Here is a 20,245-nt window from a genome sequence, read left to right on the forward strand (position 1 = left end):
CCTTTTTCCTCAGCCAATTTGGGCATTACAAATGGTTTACTGATACAAATCTGACAATGCAGTTAATTTGCCTTTTAGGTTTGTTGCGCCGAAAATGCTTACCTCGCGTCCACGCAAACAGCAGAGCCACCAACCTTTCAGACCATCTGTGTCCTGTTCTATGACAGTGAGGACATCGCCTTTCTTGAAGGCCAACTCATCGGGCGAGTCGGCAATGTTATCATAGATAGCTTTCGCATAAAGTTTCTGCAAATGAAAAAAATAAGATAAAGTTAGTTGATTTATGAGATTTAAAGTTAGATGTTTAAAGTCTTAAGAACTATATTTTATATTTTTGACAGATTTCAATCATTCGCTTAATTGTTGCATTATGAAGTCGTGTCTCTGTGCAAATATGTTGTGTTTAAGGAAATTAATGAAACTTTAATCTATGGTGAAATCCATATTTGTGATTTTTGGGTGTGTTGAACACTAAAATATTCAATTAACTCGCTTTTGTGGCACAGACTGAAAATATGTATACCAAGTCTTTGTTCGCCACAAATTGAGGTTAAGTTAGACATCTGTTGGCAGTTAAGTTCATCCCAAACAAATTTCAAAATTCTTTCATAATCTGTGGTTTTGGTCTGAGCAATCTGAGACCAGTTATAGAGAAAAATGAAAATCCTGGAATTAAACCTAGATATCTCATAGACTCGTGTACGGTTTTATTTAAACTTTTTTTATCGCGCCTCTTATGGTTTTAATTGTCTAATAGTTTACGTTATTCTTTTAATAAAACATAAAGATCGGTATTGTGCTCAGCAAACATTATATTATATATTGTATTAATTAAAAAAATGAGATATTTTCACGACAAAAAATAAATTTTTCGAAATTTACGGGTTTTCTTAGTATTTTGTATACAGAATACGTTTTTCATATTCATATGGTTTTCAGTTCAAATAAATTAAATTTTGCAGAGTATTTGAATTATTGTTATTTCTTATAAATTTAAAGCTATAGTAGACCATTACTAGGTGCTGAAGTTCTTATAAACTTAAAAGGTCAGTTTGTCAATAAGTAGCATTTCTTCTTTTCAATCCCAAATAAAAGCAAAAAGAGATAGACAATGAAGTCCATATTACCTCAAATAATCAATCGTAACTCGTATGAGTGATCTGTTCAGTTTACAGTTGCTCATTATTCTTACGCCTTCGTGAAGTTTATACGTTATCTATATGAGTATATTTAGGAAATACTCCAAAAGGCTGTTAACATGCGAGTGGTAAGCTCAATATATCTTAAGTTCAGCATCACTCAGTGCCTGTCAGTTATATATGGTTCAAGAGTGTCCGACGCGAAGAAATAGGAATCCATATATTTATCATACTAACTGTTGATGATGCTTTGAGACTATGCATACCATTTTAGTTTCGAAATTCTGTCTCTGTATTTTCAACATACCTACATAACCATGTATGTTCTTATGGCTTGTACTAACCGAAACTGAAGTCGACCAACTGACCTTCACGATGTCGGCATACGAAATTAGATTTTGCATTTTTGACGATTTAGTTTTCGTTTTTCTTGCATTATACAACCTATATGTTTGTCTTCCTCCCTACTTCATCTCCTTCACCTTTTCGCAATAATATTGTGTGCACTCGTCGGTTTTTGCGACTTAATTAAAAGGTAAAAATTCCAAGAATCAAAACAAGTTTGCATGAAATCTGAGCAGATAAAAATGTTCAGCGCGCGATAATGGATTATAATAAAGGCAAGCGCGGCTTTCATTAAGTCGGGCTTTGACGCCACATACTTTAGGTACGGCACACTTGTATGTGTGTAAGTACCTCTCAGGCTGACTGCAGAGTTAACGCCGAAGTTGTAGGTTGTCAACTGCTGCAGAATATGAATGAATGAATAAATTGAATGAATTGCGGTTGTGGCTTCTCAATACTCTCCTATCTGCAGCTTTACGCTTGGCATTTCCTGTTTACGTCTAAGCCTGTACGAATTTTTATAGAAGCACAGTTAGATATTGGTTTAATTTTTTTTTTCTATTTTCTCTTTGTGTGAACCTTGTTTTTGTGAAGTTAAGGTGTGTTTCTATATTTCTAGCTTCTCTTAGATCTGTGTTAATATCTAAGTATGTATGCACGTGCTATATGAATTTTCTCTGAACCCAATAAAGCAACGCTCTAACTTTTAGGGCTTGCCCTGTGACTGCTGACATACATACATAGAAACTAGAAGCCTGTCATTTGCTTTTTCTTGATTTTATGACTGCACGCTTTCCTAGAGAAACTTGATTTTCTTTACATTTGTTTCTTTATTATTTTTAAATTATTTGTTTCTCTATTTTTATAGCCTTTTATTTGATTTGTATTCGAAATAAAACTAGCACCATTTGCATTGTTTTGAGGAAAATAAAAAGGCAAACCAAAAAAATTCGAAACAAAACCGCACTTGAATGCCAAGTGTCAAGAGTTGGCTGCAAGAAAACCACTCAAGACCACGAATTGCCTCAGCGCGGGGCATGACACCACACACTTTCGTAACAAAAGTAAATAAATTTCTATGTTTTTTCCAATGTAAATTTCAATAGGCGGAAAATAGTCTTTGTCTTACACTAAAAGCCTGCGTCTAATTTGTCTATGGTAAGTCTAAACTTAATTTGGCTTTGTGAAATGTGGCGTGAGAGTGACTCTCGAAATGCGTGTCTCAGGCAACCTAAGTGCGGATACATAGCACCAATGCTAATTGAAAATATCAATATATCAATATGTCGAACGGTTGAACCGTTTTGTTCGTTTAGCAGTCAAGCGTTTGGGTGGTATATGGCAGCCCTTTTAATTGTTTGCTGCGCTTGCGCAAACGCTTTTGTGCTCGCTCGTCTCCTATTTGCTTTGTGGCGAAATTGTAAATAGTGTTTCGGCTGAAAATTCGACATCTCATGCATCATATATGGTGTGAAGTTATTTGTAGTTTGAAATTTGTTTATTTTGCACTCGTTAGTTGGCGGGAAATGCATACATGTTTACATATGTGAGTAAACATATTGGTTTTAGCGTTTAAAAGCATAGTTTTTTAAACTTGTAAAGCCATTATTTTCTTAGAATTTATTACAAGTTGTAAATTTACATATTTATAAATACAGTTTTGTGCAGTAAAATTGAGACATATGTTAAAAAGGAGAAATTTTTATTTATTTAGCTTATAAAAAACTTTCTCAAATAACTCTATTCCTCCCGCTGAGCATTTAAGGCTTTCATTCATTTTATAAATATTGAAGAAAATATGTATGTATATAAGTATGTGGCACAGTTTTAGGTTGATGTTATTTTGTACTATCTAATTTTTATGTTCAGATTTAAGCTTCTCTGTAAAATTGAGTAAGAGCTGCCTGGTTGTTGTAATTTAAATTAATTTAAAATTTAAAACAAATTTTGTCTTTTTGGAAAATTTTTTCATAACTAATTTTTAGATAACTTTGCGTTCATATCCAGTGATATTTAGTCATAATTTTCTTCAAACCAAATTTTATTCGCTCATTTATCTTTTATGAAAACTCTTTACGACTCTCTCACAATCATATTACTATAGAAAAAACTATTCATTTCGGAATATCTTATTTTGAGTAAACCTTTGCTTACCTCTTTTGTTTCACATAATGATATAATTAAGCACTCTAAATATATATAATATTCTTACAAAATTTTTATGGTTTTTATCACTTTTATAAGAATTTCATTTCACCGTGCAATCGAACTGTAACATCCTAAATGTAGGCAACATTATTTTATTATTTTATTTTAAGAACTAATTAGGAGCATTGTTCAATGTCAAAATATATCCAATTAACATGCCACACGTTCTACATTTCTAATAGGTATCTACTAATAATATCATTATGCCAAAAAAGCAAAAAAATATCTTCCAACATTTTTATTTACTTTCATTTATTTTTTAGTTATAGCACTTTATAGACAAAAATTACAAAACAAAAAGTGTCGAAAGAATAATTTTATAGTAACTTTATGATTAGTCGGTACATCCTAACTACATTTTTTGGGCATTCCAACGTAATTTTGATAGTTTTCGCAGCGTTTAATGATTTTTTATAATTTTTATATAATATTTTCATCATTCATTTAAATTTTCTTTGAACAGTTTCGTTTTATACCATTTTTGTATCATTTTAGGTTTTCCATTTTATTTTTACGCCGAAATGTAGGCAACAAATACTTCGCTATTTAGATTAAAATAGTCTTGACTATTTCTCTCGGACTCTGTAAGATAGTGCAATATTGCCGTATTTAGAGGACAGAAAATGCTTACGAGATCTGAAAATGTGACTATTTGGAACAGAGTTTGCGCTAAAATCTTTGTCGGGGCCTTTTCAAAACGAAACAGTCGATAGATGTTAGCCCATTATGTCTCCTCCCAAATGCCTTCAAAAGCTTTCTTTTTATTATTTTTTGCGAAAATGAGGGCCAAAAATTGTTCGTTATATTGCTTTTCAGATTTTTTTTTGGCATATTGTATCTTGCGGATTTTCGAAATGTTACCATTTATAAAATAACTTAAAAAGATGTCTAAAGATTACAAAACCTTGCGTTTTTCATAAAAATATATTGCATTTTTTTATTGTAGTTAAAATTCTTTTTTAGCAATCGTTTCTAATTTGTAAGCATAAATTCGTTATTGTTTCATGGTCTCTTATATTGTAAAATTAGTTAAAGAAGCTTACTGCAATTCGCAAACCCATAAATATTGTTTTTCATTTGGGGTAAATTTGGGTCATAATAATATGTTTTTCTCGCTAAATTGTGCAATTTAAAATTATTTACAATTTGCATTGAGCAACAAATTTTAAGCACTTTACACTTAAATTTTTTTTAAAGTCAATTATAATACCTAATAATATATTTTTACTATATGGTAATAAAAAATCAATATACGAGTATTCATTGTTCTTGATGGTAAAATTTTAAAATTAGCAACACTTTAAGGTCATGCAATTTTTTTTCCAAACAAAACATGTTTTTCCCTCAAATGATTTTCTATAACTCACCTCTACCATCATCGCACAGGTATTTGAGCACTCAAAAATAACTACAAGAGTAAAACATATTATGTTCTAACAACAACAACCGTTACTTCTTCATTAACACTACCGACTACTTGCGCGCTTGTCAAGTAAAACTTCTTTTATTTCATATTTATATTTTGATGGTCAAAGAGTACGTGAAGAAAAAATTATAAAAATCAAAGCAAAAAAGTAATAATAAAATATTAAGTGGGAAATAAAAACTATCGAGTGCAAAACTTTCTGTCGAAAGGTTATTAACCAACAGCGCGAAGAAAGAAGAAATCAGCAAAAGCTCAACGCTTGTTAAAAACGCTTACAAAAAAGTGAATATACGAAATGACTTCATATACCTGTGTACATAATAATAAAACGCAAGTTAAGCAAGCTTAATGAACACTTTTACAGAATATGCTGATTGAGCGAGCGAAAGAAGACGAGAAAAAAACCCAGCTTGAGCTCTAAAAGTATCAGCTTACCACATTGCGCCATAACGCAGTTAACTGCCTCAACCTGGGGGGAATGTGGGGTATAAACGAGGAGCAGTCTCCACTTTTATACGGCAAAAGGCGAAATATGATGAATCACGTTGGACTAAAGTGTTGGCACTTTGTGTTATTTAAATATTGTCATAACTTGTTGATTGAGGTGTTACAATGCCGGTGAGAAGTTTATACTTTTTTCTCTCTCACGAAGAAAAGATGAATGCAAATGCTTCAAAGGCCTTTTGATCAGGAAGCTGGTTAAAGCATGAATGGCATTCAGTTAATGAACTTCCAGCTGCTGAGGATTTTACGTCCTTTTATATTGGCCGCGGCTACTGCAACTTTTTGTTTGCAAAGGTTATGAGAAAGATTCTTAGGAAGTGTATAAAAGAGATTGCATTGCATTCAACTCAAGTTGAAGCCGGTATTTTTCATTTGCGTTGCTGGTGGTTATACTTTTTTTTGAGTAAATTACTCATTTTTACTACTTGCCACATATAAATCTGACTAAACTTTGCGCCAAAATCCTTGTCGGCTCATATTTTCTCGAAAAATGAAACAGTCTGTGCATGTTACCTTATACTATCTACCCCAAAATACTTTATAAAGCTCTTGGCGGTTACTGATTTCAACAGAACGTCGCGGCGAGACACATTGCGAATCAAACTACTCAGTTTCTGTTTCTAGAGTTCTGATGCCAAAAAGTTGTGACATTGGCAGAAAGATCATCCCAATCTCCGGATTTTACCACCCCTGATTTCGTTTTTATGGAGTTAATTTAAAAGCCAGTAATTTCTCGTACCGTTGACGACATTAAGGCAAACAATTGGTCCGAAGTCACCTCTTCACTGCTCAAGATGCTTGAAAATTTGATGGAAAACGCATCAAAAAAGCTTATGCTGGTTAACCAATTTTATTGGTAAAGCTTAAATTAAGTGAGGTTAGTTAAGTCTTCAAAAATAAAGTCAAAAATAATTCAGAATTTTTTTTATCAGGTGGCAACTTCATAAAACAAAACTAATTAAATATTTCATTGCATGTGACAGCATTTTTCAAACGTTAAACTGTGTGCTGAAGCTTCCAGGAATTTTTTTTTTCTTTAATATAATGTTCCAAAATTTAATTTTAAAAAATTTGATTATTTTTAATATGATGTCCTTGTTAAGTTTACAAATAAATAAAAATCATGAAGCTTGAAATTAGCAAATTAGCAAATTAATTTTTTCCATTCATATCCGTTCGACTTCAAAATAATGCATCGTCTACATTTCTACGTGATAAAATACCCAAACAAGTACTTGTATATATGTAAGCACAGAGTCAGATTGTAAATACCGTCAGTCGAACACTTTCAAAACTGTGCACTTTGTTCGGCGAGCGAATATTAACGACGACCAGCACAAAGAGGCACAAATAGAATTCAAATTTGCATAGAAAGAAGTCTGGTCACGTTGCGAGGTGTCGCATGGGATATTCGACAATATAATTAACTAGCGCGCAATTGATTAATTTAAATTGTTGTTGTAATAATAGGCGAGCGCACTCTGAACGCACCTGTTGCAAAAAATAGAAAAAAAGCGAAAATTATAAACACTACAAGTTTTGTTCTCCAGAATGTAGCTTTTGTATGCTTTAAGTGGAGTTGAGGTATTCAGATGATTTCAAGCAGAGGCTTGGACGTTAGTATCGTTATAAAAGAGTTCGTAATTTTTTTCCTATAAAATCGGAAAGAAATATTACATTAACTTTTACGGATTAGGGGAAGAAATTGACTTGAAGGAATTATTCAAAATTAACAATGGTTTGAAAATATTTAAAAAGGGTTCATAGAAAGGAAAATAGGATTCATGGTTCTTCTAAGAGAACCTCTGAGAAGATACATATTGCGCCTATATTTTTCGATATCGTAAAAACCTTTATGTAAATTCTGACAATTTTTTAATCTGGTTCTTTTCGTATAGCTTCGGCTCTAAAAATAAAAACTCAATATTTTTTCAAATTAACAGAATACATTTAGTATTTTTAGAATCATATTTGTAACTCAATAATTTTCACAATATTTTTGTATTTGTTTTCCAAATATTCTATTTCGAACGACCATCCGATCTGAAGGTTACCGATAAACCTCATAATCATATGCCCCTGAAAAAATTACATTTTGTTTTAAAAAAACGTAGGCAAATATTTTTTCTCGAACATTAACCCAAACACAATTATGAGCTTACTTACATACAAACATACGTATATATGAACTTAAATGAGTACAACGACTCGCTGGTACGTGATCTTTAGACGAAATCCATAAAGTATATATTTTTCTTAATCTAAAATGCCAAACGAACGACATTGCGCTGGTTCAAGTTTTTAAGTCATTTATTTAGCTTGTTTAAACGGATAAAGTACAAAGTGATATAAATCATCTTTGTAAAATTTTATACTCACAGAATTGCGATACATTTTCAATGTAAATATTTTGTGACAAGGCACCAAATGGCAAAACCTTTGTTAAAATGATAAATAAATGGTGTAGGCATATTAGGGTGGGTTAACTGTGTTATAATTCTCGAAAAATTTCATATAAATTTTTACTCCAAATTTCGTCAAAGATATATTTTTTTTTGTATGAGATAAAATGGAAAGACCCCTAAACTGGTACATTTGAACTTTTCACATACATTTTGAGGTTATGTTAAAAAGAAGTGTTGATACAAAAGTTGTAGACCTCTTCATTATTTGTCATATAACTTTTTTCTTTTCCCAACCTCGCCCGTAAATTGTTTTTCTTTTTTTCCTTCTTATGATCCGATGTTTCCTAGCATATTACTATTAAAATTTTCATAAAAGAATAAAGAAAAGTAATTTAGCTATCTCAAGGTCTCGATATCATTCAATGAAGCAACGTCTGACCCACTCTGAACCTAACAGCCTTTGTTTTGAGTATAGCTGTTGGTGCTTACTAATCTTTATCATACTTAATATCCGAAATATATATGACCAACAGGAATATTAGTACGAGGTACCGAGGTACAAATTATCTTGACCAACAGGAATATTAGTACGAGGTACCGAATATGACCAATTTTGATACCAATTCACATAATGCTAAGAGAAAGGACAGATTTTTATGGTCTCAAGCCAATCATAGTAACAGGTATTGTCGCATTTCTTTTTGAGAATCATTACTAGCTAGAGTCAATATTTGAGAGAGAGGAAAGGTTATATTTCGATACCTCAATTAATAATCGAATTATATATTATGCAGTAATAGAAAAGGAATGCAAAATGGTTGTCTATAAATAATATTATTGGTTGTGATTAATTTTCAAACTATGATAATGAGTAGAATTGCGGATAGTCTAATAGTGATATAAATTGCAGGTCAATCTAACCCAGCGTCATTGCTACAAAATTAATAAATCGTAGTAAAACCCCAAATTTTTCTCAGCAATAGAATTCATGTACTACTTGCTCGCTTTAAGAAAGATGAGTTTTAAGCGCAGCTACGATCATGTTAAAGCATGACTCATGCACACAATTTAAGCCGATTTGTAACTTAAGATCACTATTGTAAAAAAAATCCAAAATCTTCAAATGTCAAAAATTTCATTTCCATCAAATGAAGCTGAATAAAGTCGAAAGCTGCTTTAAGAAAAAAAAAAACAACAACATGAATTGGAATGTAAGTAATCCATCAATGGATGCTGTGTGGAGATACAAATCGGTGAAAGAAGAATTCCAACGCTTTAGCGAGTGAGTGTGAACACGCAGACAAATCCAATAACAAAGCGATTGCACGAAGTGCAACATAAAAACACTTCAAAAGGCTTACTTGGATTAGAAACATATTTACATAAGCTTGCATAGCGGCGCATAGAAATATCTGAAAGCCCATAGAGATGTCTAACTTTTTTGATAAGTGACTCACAACCTTAATCAATTGTAATCAATAGATCAACATTTGGAAAACACACCGGAAGTGCTAACAAAGTGGCTGCAGATAAAAAGGTATACAACAAAAGTAAAATATCGAGAGTAAAAATAGAAAAACATTTCAAGCATCACGCATAACCCGCGCTTAGCTTGACATGTGTGTGGGTGTTAATCTTGTTAACCATGTTCTTAGCTGCATCTTTGTTGTATACTCAATTGCTTCCTTCATTAACTCCACACTGCCCCCTCTACAATTATCATCATTTAAATATGAGTGCGGCTGCTTCTTCTGGTGCTCGAGCGGTTTTGTATTTACACACATACCTACAAATACCCTCAGTGTACTCATTCAAGATTAACTTAGGCTTAGGCGCCTCTTTACATACCGGCATTGTTGAACCGGTTAACTGAATTTCGTTTTATCGCGTCGCGTTGCGTCGTGTGACGTTGTGCTGCGTTGCGCACCGGATGCCAAAAAGTATGCGTCACGCGTATTGTGTGTAACGAGGAGATTCCAAAGGTTTAATTTACTTATGACTCTTTCGCGGTGCTCTTGACTAATTCTTTGAATTTTTCGTGAATAGCAAACGGAGCTATTTACATATGAACATATATATGTGAATATGTGTGTGTATTCAATTCAGTGAATTACGCGTTTTGGACGCTTTCGTCGAAATTGATCATCAATATTTGGGACATTTAAGTTTGGAATAAAACCCCACGGAGTTTTTGGGACTCATTTAATATGCATTAGAGTGCCAAAACATAATTATTTAATTTTTTTTTGTGGGTGCATATTAGAATATTAAATTATTCAACACGTGGTGAAAATGTTAGAGCACCCATAAAATCAATTTGTTTTCAGCAGCGCAAAAGGGTTAAGCACGAGCAGCGTTGCTTTCGTTAGAAGAGTGATTTGCCGAAATGCTTTCATTGAAAGCTCAGTCACGATTTTGATTGTCAACGAGCGCTAATGAACTGCTTTGAGCAATAAAAGTTTTCGTTAAAAGCAATCATTATTAAATTTTTTGTTTATTATTTTTTGTTGGTTAAAACTAAAGACGCCCAATTTCTCCCTCCATCGATTTTATTGCCCTCTAGCGGCGCGTGTCCGTTTACTAGCATTTCTCCACGCTTTCAAGCCTAATAATTGCATTGCATTCATTTTAGTTGGCGCTGATTAATTGCTGCTTGTCGAAATCTCGCTTGCCAATCAATTTTCTTTGTAAGTCTATGTTTTTGTAATTTTCGGCCTTTTATCCGTATCTCTGTTCCGATTTGGCTTCTAGGCTTTGTGTTCCAAAGGCCAGCGCTTGCATGTCGATTTCAACAAAGCCATACACATGGGCGTGTTAATTGATTTGTTTGCTAAATATTATTAGCGAAATTGCTAAAATTTTGCGCTTATGCAACGCTCTAGACTTTAATTGTTTGTGCAAAGATTTTTTCATCGCTGCTTTAGCTCGTTCCTTTGCCGCTTTTATTAGCTTCAAGGTCAAATGCATAACTGTTTTTTTTTTATTACTTTTCTTAACTTTATCTACGTTTTTATTGTTAGCACACACGTTGCGGACTTTGGATATTGCAATTTTTTAAACAAGTTTATTTATAAGAGTTATAATCACGTACGAATACATATTTATTAGAATGTATGTTTGACTTTATAAACGTTTCTGGTATGCCAATTTAAGTGTTTTGATTGATCGATCGCGACGATGGATGATGATAACTTGAAAATTTACCAGGATCTCGAAAGATGAAATTAAAATTACGAAATCCCGATGCTATATGTAAATAACATTTTTAAGTACTTAGAAAAATCGGGATTTCGGGATGACACAATTTTACTTTCGGGTTCCCGATATTTGAAATACTTAATAATAAGTAATTTGCCGGATCGGGATATCTAAGTTTTGATATTAATAAAAACTATGTTGCTTTATTTAAGTAACGTGAAAAATCAATACTTCGGGACCACACAATTTTGCTTTCGGGATCAATTTTAAATAACCTCGGAATCACAAATATAAATTTCGGGATACTGATATCCCGATTTTTTAGTAACTTAATAAATACTATTTTGATTTATCTAAATAACCACTTTCAGTAATTTGAAAAATCAATACTTCGGGATCAAAAATTTAAATTTCGGAATCCTGAAATTAATTAAAAGTAGAAATATTTATTTGCGTTATTTTACAATCACAGTTATTTACAATGATATATATTTGAAACCAAACAGGTGGCAACCTTCAGTTTCGAAGTTCACGTTATAAATAAAAGTTTCGAACTAAACTATTTATAGTACTGTAAATAATATAATAAGCACCCATTTTACTTACAATCTAACAATGAATTCCATTCATTCTTATATTTATATTAATATTTCTCAGAAACGAACTCTCGTAAACTTTTTTCTAATTACACCTTTTTAGTTCTTGTTAATTGCTACTAAACTTTTGTACTATTTTGTACTGGTTAATAAATTGATATATTATCATAGAAGTAAACACTTGACATCAACGTTAAAGTTAACTGTTATTAAGTAGAATTAACAGTTTTTGGAAAGTACCTTCGACAAAACTCAATTAACTCTTATCTTAAAGTGTCTACGAAAAACACCTGTACGCGTTCTAAAGGATATAGTATTTTTGTTTTATTTGCTTCTCATTGCGATATGGGGCATAAATACATACACAGTTAGGGCCACACGTTTTTAAAATATAAAATATGTATAAGCTAATTAAAACTTTCTTATTCCTTATTTTTCTCGCCTTGTAGAGTTGTACTCGTATGTTGCTGATTTGTAATTTTATTTCAATATTCCGAAGTTGTGGGAAACAAATACAGTTATTATCTAAAATAATAGAAAAGTTCTGCATAAAGTTCTTATGACTTATTATCATTTTTATAAATTAGACTTAATATTAAGAAGAAAAAACTGGTCACAACTTTTTCGGGTTGTAAATGAAAGTTCGTATGCATCGACATCGTGATCGTAAAACATTGTTTTGAAAAAAAAGGCACTTTAAAATCACATGGTCCGAACATTTGCTTCTTCTAACTTTTTTATCTATACAACGACTTCAAATTACTTTACTTTAAGTCATTTTATTTTATTCTGGGCATGTTAAGGGAGCAATTTATGTTAAAACAACTCTTTCTTAAAACGGTTCTGCTAAGTTAAGAAAGATCTTGAGTTATAAATGCATTGTTTTTAGAAGTTGTAAGACCTCAACAATGATCTTAATATGGCTTTAAAGCGTAACTATTCATCGAAAACACTATCCTAATTAAGATCACAGTGGGTTACGGTTGGTATTTTATTTTCCTTTTTTCGTATTATTTTAAGTTTTTGACAAACCCAAAAACCCCAGAAACTAAATTCAAAATACTTCACAAACTTTTCTGCACATTTTTTCTGTATACTATCTAGAAGAAAGGATTTATTTTAAATTTTCGAAAAAAATATATTGAAAAACAAAATTCTTATAGTTTACCTTTCAGCTCTATTTTTTTAACTGGAAAACATTAGGTGGAATTTTCAACCGCCGCATTTTCATATACAACATACATATAATAAATATATGCTTTCTTTCCAAACGATACCAGATTTTATCACTTTATTTTTATTATATATTTTTATTTATACCACGGGAAAGCTGGTAATAATGGCTAGCTTAACCTCACTTACCACTTGCCTCACACTTAATCAACACTGAGACTCGTAAGTACGAGCAATTAGTGCGATAAGTACGCCTAATTTGAATAAGAACTGGAAATGAGAACGCTTTTGCAATTACCTTAAATATGCTTATCATTTCGCTCTGCGAAAGTAGTGCAAAGCGAATGCAAGTCAGGAATGTTCTATGTATATAATAACATGCATATGTATGTAAGTATATTGTACTCATACATATAGTCATAGCGTGTAGTAAACGATAATTTCGACACCTGTCTAGAGATTCGCCCAATGTGTGTTTGAAATGCGCAATAAATAAAATATGATAAAAAAACTGTTATGTAATATAGGTACATATATAGAAAATTTTGTAGTTATGTATGTATGCTCACGATATTTAATATGTGGTTATGAGTTTTTTGCCAAAAGCGACCACTGATAACGAGTCGTGTGACGTGAATGGCCTAACTACAAGCATTTACGTCGTTTATGGGTTCCACATACTTACATAAGTATGTGTGTATGTATGTATAAATGTAAGAACGTAATATATAATATTTATATTTATGGAAATTAGCGCAGGAGTGGATCATAAGAACGTTGTCGCTAGCTAATCAATGACCACTCATGAGGTCTTACTGATTCTTTTGACTTCCAACGATAATTATTAAAAAATGGTTGCTTAATTCTTTTAAATAAAATTATTTAAGGAATGAAATACAAATGCAATTAGCTCTACAAGGTTTTTTTAAACCAAGTATAACCGATTATGCTAGTGTGAAAGCTCCAAATAGAAACTGTAAAAGCTCTTCGAAAATGAAAATACATAGGAATGTGCCTAAAAGGCTTTATTTTAATGTAAGACCAACGTATTTAAATATGAAGCTCTGAAAAATATGTAATAATCATTTCATAAAAGTGGTGAAAGCTTTTTAAAATAATAATTGCTTTCATCAAAACGATAAATTACAAGCTTCTTGGCGAAATATGGTATAAAATGAGCTGTATAAAAATTTTCAAAACAGTCTATTGCAAGAAAGACTATAAAACGTTCCTAGTTCTTCTGGTTTTATAAGATATTGCTTGAATTAAGAACCATTCCCAGACATAAATTACGCGGAATCCCGATTGTCATAACCTACTTATTTTTAAAATATTTGAATTTTTTTCATAAAGTCCATAACTATATTTCAAAGCATATTATTTTCAAAATATATATATATATTTTTTTAAAGACTTGGTTATTTTAATGAAGACAAGGTTATTCTATGATTCCGGTTATTTTTATGAAGACATTATATTTATAGTAAGCATACGTTTTGACGCTGAATACATAAATACATATGTATGTATGTATGCAAAAAAAAGTCTATCTTTCAACAACATGTCCATTATTTCCCGGATCCCGAATTTTATATTGTCAAATGCCGAAATTTCGAGATTCACTAGTTCTGTTTGTTGTGTGTTTGCAAAAAAATTGGTTAATTTACATCGCAATAGCATTTCCATTATTTTCGGGATCCCGGAACTATTATTTTCAGATACCGAAATTTCGGGATTTATGAATTCTATATACATATGTATGTATGCAAAAAGACTTTATTTACATTTCAACAAAACTTACATTATGTTCGAGATCCCGAAATTATTATTTTCTGATCCCGAACTTTGGGATACACAAACTGAAATTACACTTTGAAAATTTACATACAGGTACCAGCATAAATAAATTTTAGTAGTTGCTTATAAAATGAAATGCCTATCAATGACGGTATAGGTATGTATGCTCAAGCAGGCAGATAACTGATTTAGTACATTTGTACATATGTATGTATGTATGTAGTATGTTGCTCAAATAAAATGACTAAAACTGATTGAAAAAAAAAGGTAGAACATTGACATGGCGTAAGCAAAATTATAGCTTCATGTCACGTCGCGTCTGGAATGCATATACTACAACTTCTTTATTTCACACAAAGCGAAATGCTGGCGGCAACTTGCAACACCTCGATACATGCGTTGCCGTCTAGCCCTTGCCACTGCAGACATTCCCAGGGATATGCATACAGCTCATAAACTTACATATGTACATATGTATGTATACAGAGTATCTACGATTACTTGCAACACACACACACGCATACACGCATGCAACATGTTATAAGCAACGTAAACAAGGAAAAGAAAAAGTAGCATAAAATAATTACAAGAAAGAGTAACTTTCAACAGAGTTCACGCTGCATGATAAATACATAAATAGCGATATATCGGTATACAAGTATATGTGTGACTGTGTGTTGCAAGGATTTCTTATGCGAAACACAAACTCATTAAAGCTTCGTTGGTATGTGCGTAAAGTGCATGAATGACTAGAATTTCAATATAGAACTTATTTTATATAAAGAAAACCTATAAATATATATACGTATATCTAAAGATCAGTTGTAAATAGTGGCATTACAATTGGGTCAATTTTATGCGCTGCGCTCATTTGCTAATTCTCGTAAAAAAAAAATTTTCAATAAATCAACATCCGTTTGGAATTCCAATTACATTTTTCATGTATAAATGCCAGCGAATTTGAATATTGGCGGACAGCGGGAAAAATGCGCTTTAAAATCAAGGCAATTACGCAATTAAAAGTTCTTCAATACTTGTACTGGCCGGCACTACTGTTTCCACATACATATATGTATGTATAAGCATGCATGTGTGTGAGTGTTTATATGAGTGCGAGTGTGTGCGTCCAGCTCAGCGGGCATATGCATTGCATAAGGTCACGGTTCTCAAGTGCCTTCAATGGAAGTCGTTTGTAAGGCAAATTATTGGAGCATGGAATATGGCACTTATGGCATACATACATTTGTATACGTATGAGTGTGTGTGTGCATAAATATTTAATGTCTGCATAAGTTTACTACCGTTTTTGCGGTAGTCTCTTTTCTTAATAATCAATTTCAATATGTTTATGTATGTATGTATGTATGTTTATATATGGAAATGACATGCAAAATATCGAAACCTCAAAGAAAACCTCAACCCGGTTGTATGACGTAAAAATTGTGGCAGTCACAATTGAACGACTGCGGTTTTTCAATTGAGAAAAAATTAAGGAAAAAAACAATACAAATAAATAAAAAAAGCGAAATAATAGCCACAGACGTCAATTTGACAGCCAGACTTCGCATAAAAGTGAAGCAAAATTTTTTGCATAGGAAATGTACACACACGTATATCTACATATACATATGTATATACTCATACATATACATGTATATATATCCTTACAAATAAACTCACATCAGCATCTTCATTCATCATTTATAAATTCCCTCAAATTAAAATTTATTTTCTTATACATATATACTTGTGTGTGTGCATACATATTAATTGAACAATTAACTTTTCCATCAAATAAATAGTTGCTGTACAATAACAGCAATAGCTAGCGGCAGTTTGTCATAATTGCAAGCCGTGAATTGCTATGATCTCTTTTTGCCGTAAATATTAGTTATTATTCTCCGATATTGCATACACACAATTATATATTTATGGCACATCTATATGTACATGTAGGTGTACATGCATGCAACTAGTCATTAATATTAAGTGGCAGCTTTAGCTTAAGCGAAAGCCCGCTTCTCAATTGCTAATCTATTGCTATTATCAATGTAATCAACTATGTTTGAATTTATTTTAATAATATATGTATGGGTTTGGTATGAAGATGTTTGATAAATTTTACACATTTGAAACATTAAAAAAAAACAACAACAACAAAAATTTAAAGTACAGCAGCAAATGAGTAGTGAAATAAAAATCTTTAAAATTGCATTTAGTAAGTTGAAAAACTATATAAGTTCAAAAAAACCAAAATATTTTTTTTTCCAAATGTTCGGGGCGGAGAATTTACTCTGTATTTTTCCTCTTAGAAAATTATTCGAAGTAGTGAAAAATAATATCCAAAATTACTAATATTAACCAGGTAAACATAACCAAACAATTATATAAACGAATATTAATCGAATAGCCATATTATTGAATGAAAGTCATGTAAATAAGCCCAGCCATTTAAAAATGATATGCTTATCGGCAAATTTTTGTGAAAATTAAGAACATTTTTTCCAAATTTGGTATAACCAAATTTTATTAGTCTTCGACCAGTTCCCCCATACATTTTATGTGCATGTATCTCCACATGTTAAATGGATGACATTAATTCCAGAACTATTTTTAACCGTCCTTTCTATCTCCTTAAAAGCTATGTGCATTTGTCGCCTCATATATTGCTTACTTACATGTGTATGTAAGATGACCTTATGACACTACTTTCTCTCTACTTCTTGTCTTCAAAATATCATGGAAATGCCTAACTAATGTAAATATATGACCTTTATAATTAACACCTAGTATTAATATTTCGTGTTATTAGCAGCGCTTTCTTTAATCTTCTAATCAAAAACTGTGAACGCACCTATCCAAAGACACTTATTTCATATTTTTAAACCAAAATCAACTTGGTTCAGGACCTTTAGATTAACTACTTAGTATAGTTCTAGCCAAAAGGTGTACGGTTAATGGTATCGACGGTCATACTAGTAGCATAGCGAGTTGCATACATATGTTCAAAACGATACAAAGTATTTTCCAGTCGTTAATTTTTAGAAACTCTATTTAATAAACTTTCACAAGGACTCCAATATCATTCCAAGTCCATTACAAAAGTTGAACGGATTTACTACTAAGATTTAAGTACTAAGGCTATCGTCTAATGCATTATTGCGTTCAAAAGAGGTAATATCAACGTAGTCTATTTTCGATATTAAAACAATGATTTATTAACGAGCGAACTTAGTTGCCAAGTTGAGTTGTATGCACACTTATGTACTAACAGATACAGATACTCACAGATATTTACTATATACTTGTATCAAACATTCTAGCGATTGCTAATGAGTAGCCCCTTCATACCGCCAACTACAGTGCGTTTGATGGCACATTTTAGCACAACAACACTAACTGCACTAACAACTGTGGCGAATGCCGCGATTTGTTCGCCACAAACAGCACCTACTCGTGGCCTAAATTCTCAACAAATTTGCACTAGACTCAGAAAAGTACAAAAACAATAAAAAAATGAGAAATACATTTAGCACTAATCACATCACATATTATCACACATGGTTCACTGTCGTCTAGGTTAGGGTGAGTAAGCGCACTAGAGATTGGAAGAGGAGGCGCAGTGCGACATAGCAACTGTTTCTACTTTCATAACAATAAACCGATAACAAACAGTATTTATCTGCTTGTAAGCTCGATTCGAGTACGATATCTCCATATATTATCTGTACAACGTGCGCTCTTGATTTAAGCCTTCTCCCGAAGTTATTGACTACAAATTAGATAAATAACGTCTAATTAGTGTACCACGTGTGTGGTGTAAATATGCGTTGAGTACAAAATCGAGTAAAATAAAGCCGCAGCAAGATACAAACAAGAACGCGAACAAGCGCAAGAACATGAGCCGGCGCTGGAGCGCGCGAAGCTGAAGCGCGAGGGCTAGAATTGCCGGCAGCTAACAACTTCATGGAGCCGTGAATGGCTGCAACGACACACATGCCATACATACATACATGTGTGATCGCTGCAATTAGGCCTGTGGCGCTGCTTTGCAATCTTTACACTCGATCGAGGGTAGTGTGGGGGTCTTGGGCGTGTTGCACACCGCATCCGGAGGGTTTCAATTACACAACTCCTGTTTTAAGCTAACAGCTGCTGACACTAAGTACGCTGTAATTAAAGGCGTACGGCGCGCAGCTAAAAACAACAGCAATAATATCAGCAACAGCAAAGATTACAATTTTCTTCCATGTTGTTGCAGTTGGCTATTGCCCATCGATAGTGTAGACACATAAGTGCTCAGATAATACTCAGGTATCAACAAAGCGATTAGACATAAATTACAACAACAAAAACCATAGAATAGCAGTTACAATGTTGCACTATGCTGCTTTTTCTTCCACTTCCTCTCAACTGCTTTAACGTAGATCAACAACAACATCGGCAGCAGAAATTGTTATTGTTGGCGTTGCAAAGATCACTACGCCTATAAGCGAACTCTATACACGCATATGGTACATATACACACATATGCAACATGCAAGCTGTCGCTCTTTAAGAGGATGCAAGGCAGGAGGCACAGAGCGCTGCCCAAGTGAGATTAATATAAATGGTGCTCCAAATGTGCGCAAAAGCGAAAAGTAATTGCTGCCAACGCCATGGTTGCTGCTGCTGCTGCTGCTAACGGCGCTGCCTGGTCCATTGCATGAGTGACTGATGGCTTGACAGGCGGGCAGTGCGGGCACAGACGCTTGTGCTGGGTATCAGTGTCGGATGCGGTGCGAGATGCTGCCAAGCTTTGAAGGGAGCAAGCCATGTCTAGCCGGCTGATTTTTATTAGCATACGGATACAATAATAATAACAGCAACAAACAATTACAACAACATGTATGCCATAAATAACTAGGCAGTGAGATAGTAAACACCGGCCTGATTGACTGACTGCGCGACTGAATAGGGGGAAGTATACACATACACACACACAAACACATATGCATGCCCGGCTAGCCTAGCGCGCTCGATCGCTAGCGCTGACTAACTTGCCAACTTGCAATTAATACATTTGTGCGAAAACGCTGCAAGGCATTCTTCGATTTCAGCATCCGACCGACGAAGGAAGGCGCAGCCGCAAACGCCTTTCTTGTGTGCAGCGTGTACCACGGTTGTACAGCCATATATGCGTATATATGTGTGTGTATGTATGAACATAAATAAATATGTCTACTTTCGACATGGTTTCGCAGCGTTTGAGTAGCGCATCGGATTGGGCGGAGGGATGCGCTCGATTTAAAAGCGCTTATTTAATTTTCTAAATGACTACAATGTGCCCCGATCAAGTTTCCTAGCCAGCCTAATGGCCACCACAGCGTTGCCTATTGCCAGCACAAGCGATGATGAATAACTATGTAGATGAGGATTTAGTTTTTTTTGTTTTGCTGTTGTTGTTAGTTTCTT

General features: G+C 33.1%; 1 protein-coding gene across 2 annotated transcripts in view; it reads right to left on the reverse strand.

The window, feature by feature from the left end:
* Positions 1-20,245, reverse strand: part of p130CAS (Serine_rich_CAS and FAT-like_CAS_C domain-containing protein p130CAS) — a 93,739-nt gene that overhangs the window by 26,728 nt on the left and 46,766 nt on the right. For both annotated transcript variants that reach the window (XM_014237281.3, XM_036361681.2), the window contains exon 2: positions 103-246. In XM_014237281.3, coding sequence (XP_014092756.3) covers positions 103-246 — 144 coding nt within the window. The remainder of the gene's footprint in view (positions 1-102; positions 247-20,245) is intronic.

Source organism: Bactrocera oleae, chromosome 6 (assembly GCF_042242935.1).
Source record: "Bactrocera oleae isolate idBacOlea1 chromosome 6, idBacOlea1, whole genome shotgun sequence".
Taxonomy (NCBI): domain Eukaryota; kingdom Metazoa; phylum Arthropoda; class Insecta; order Diptera; family Tephritidae; genus Bactrocera; species Bactrocera oleae.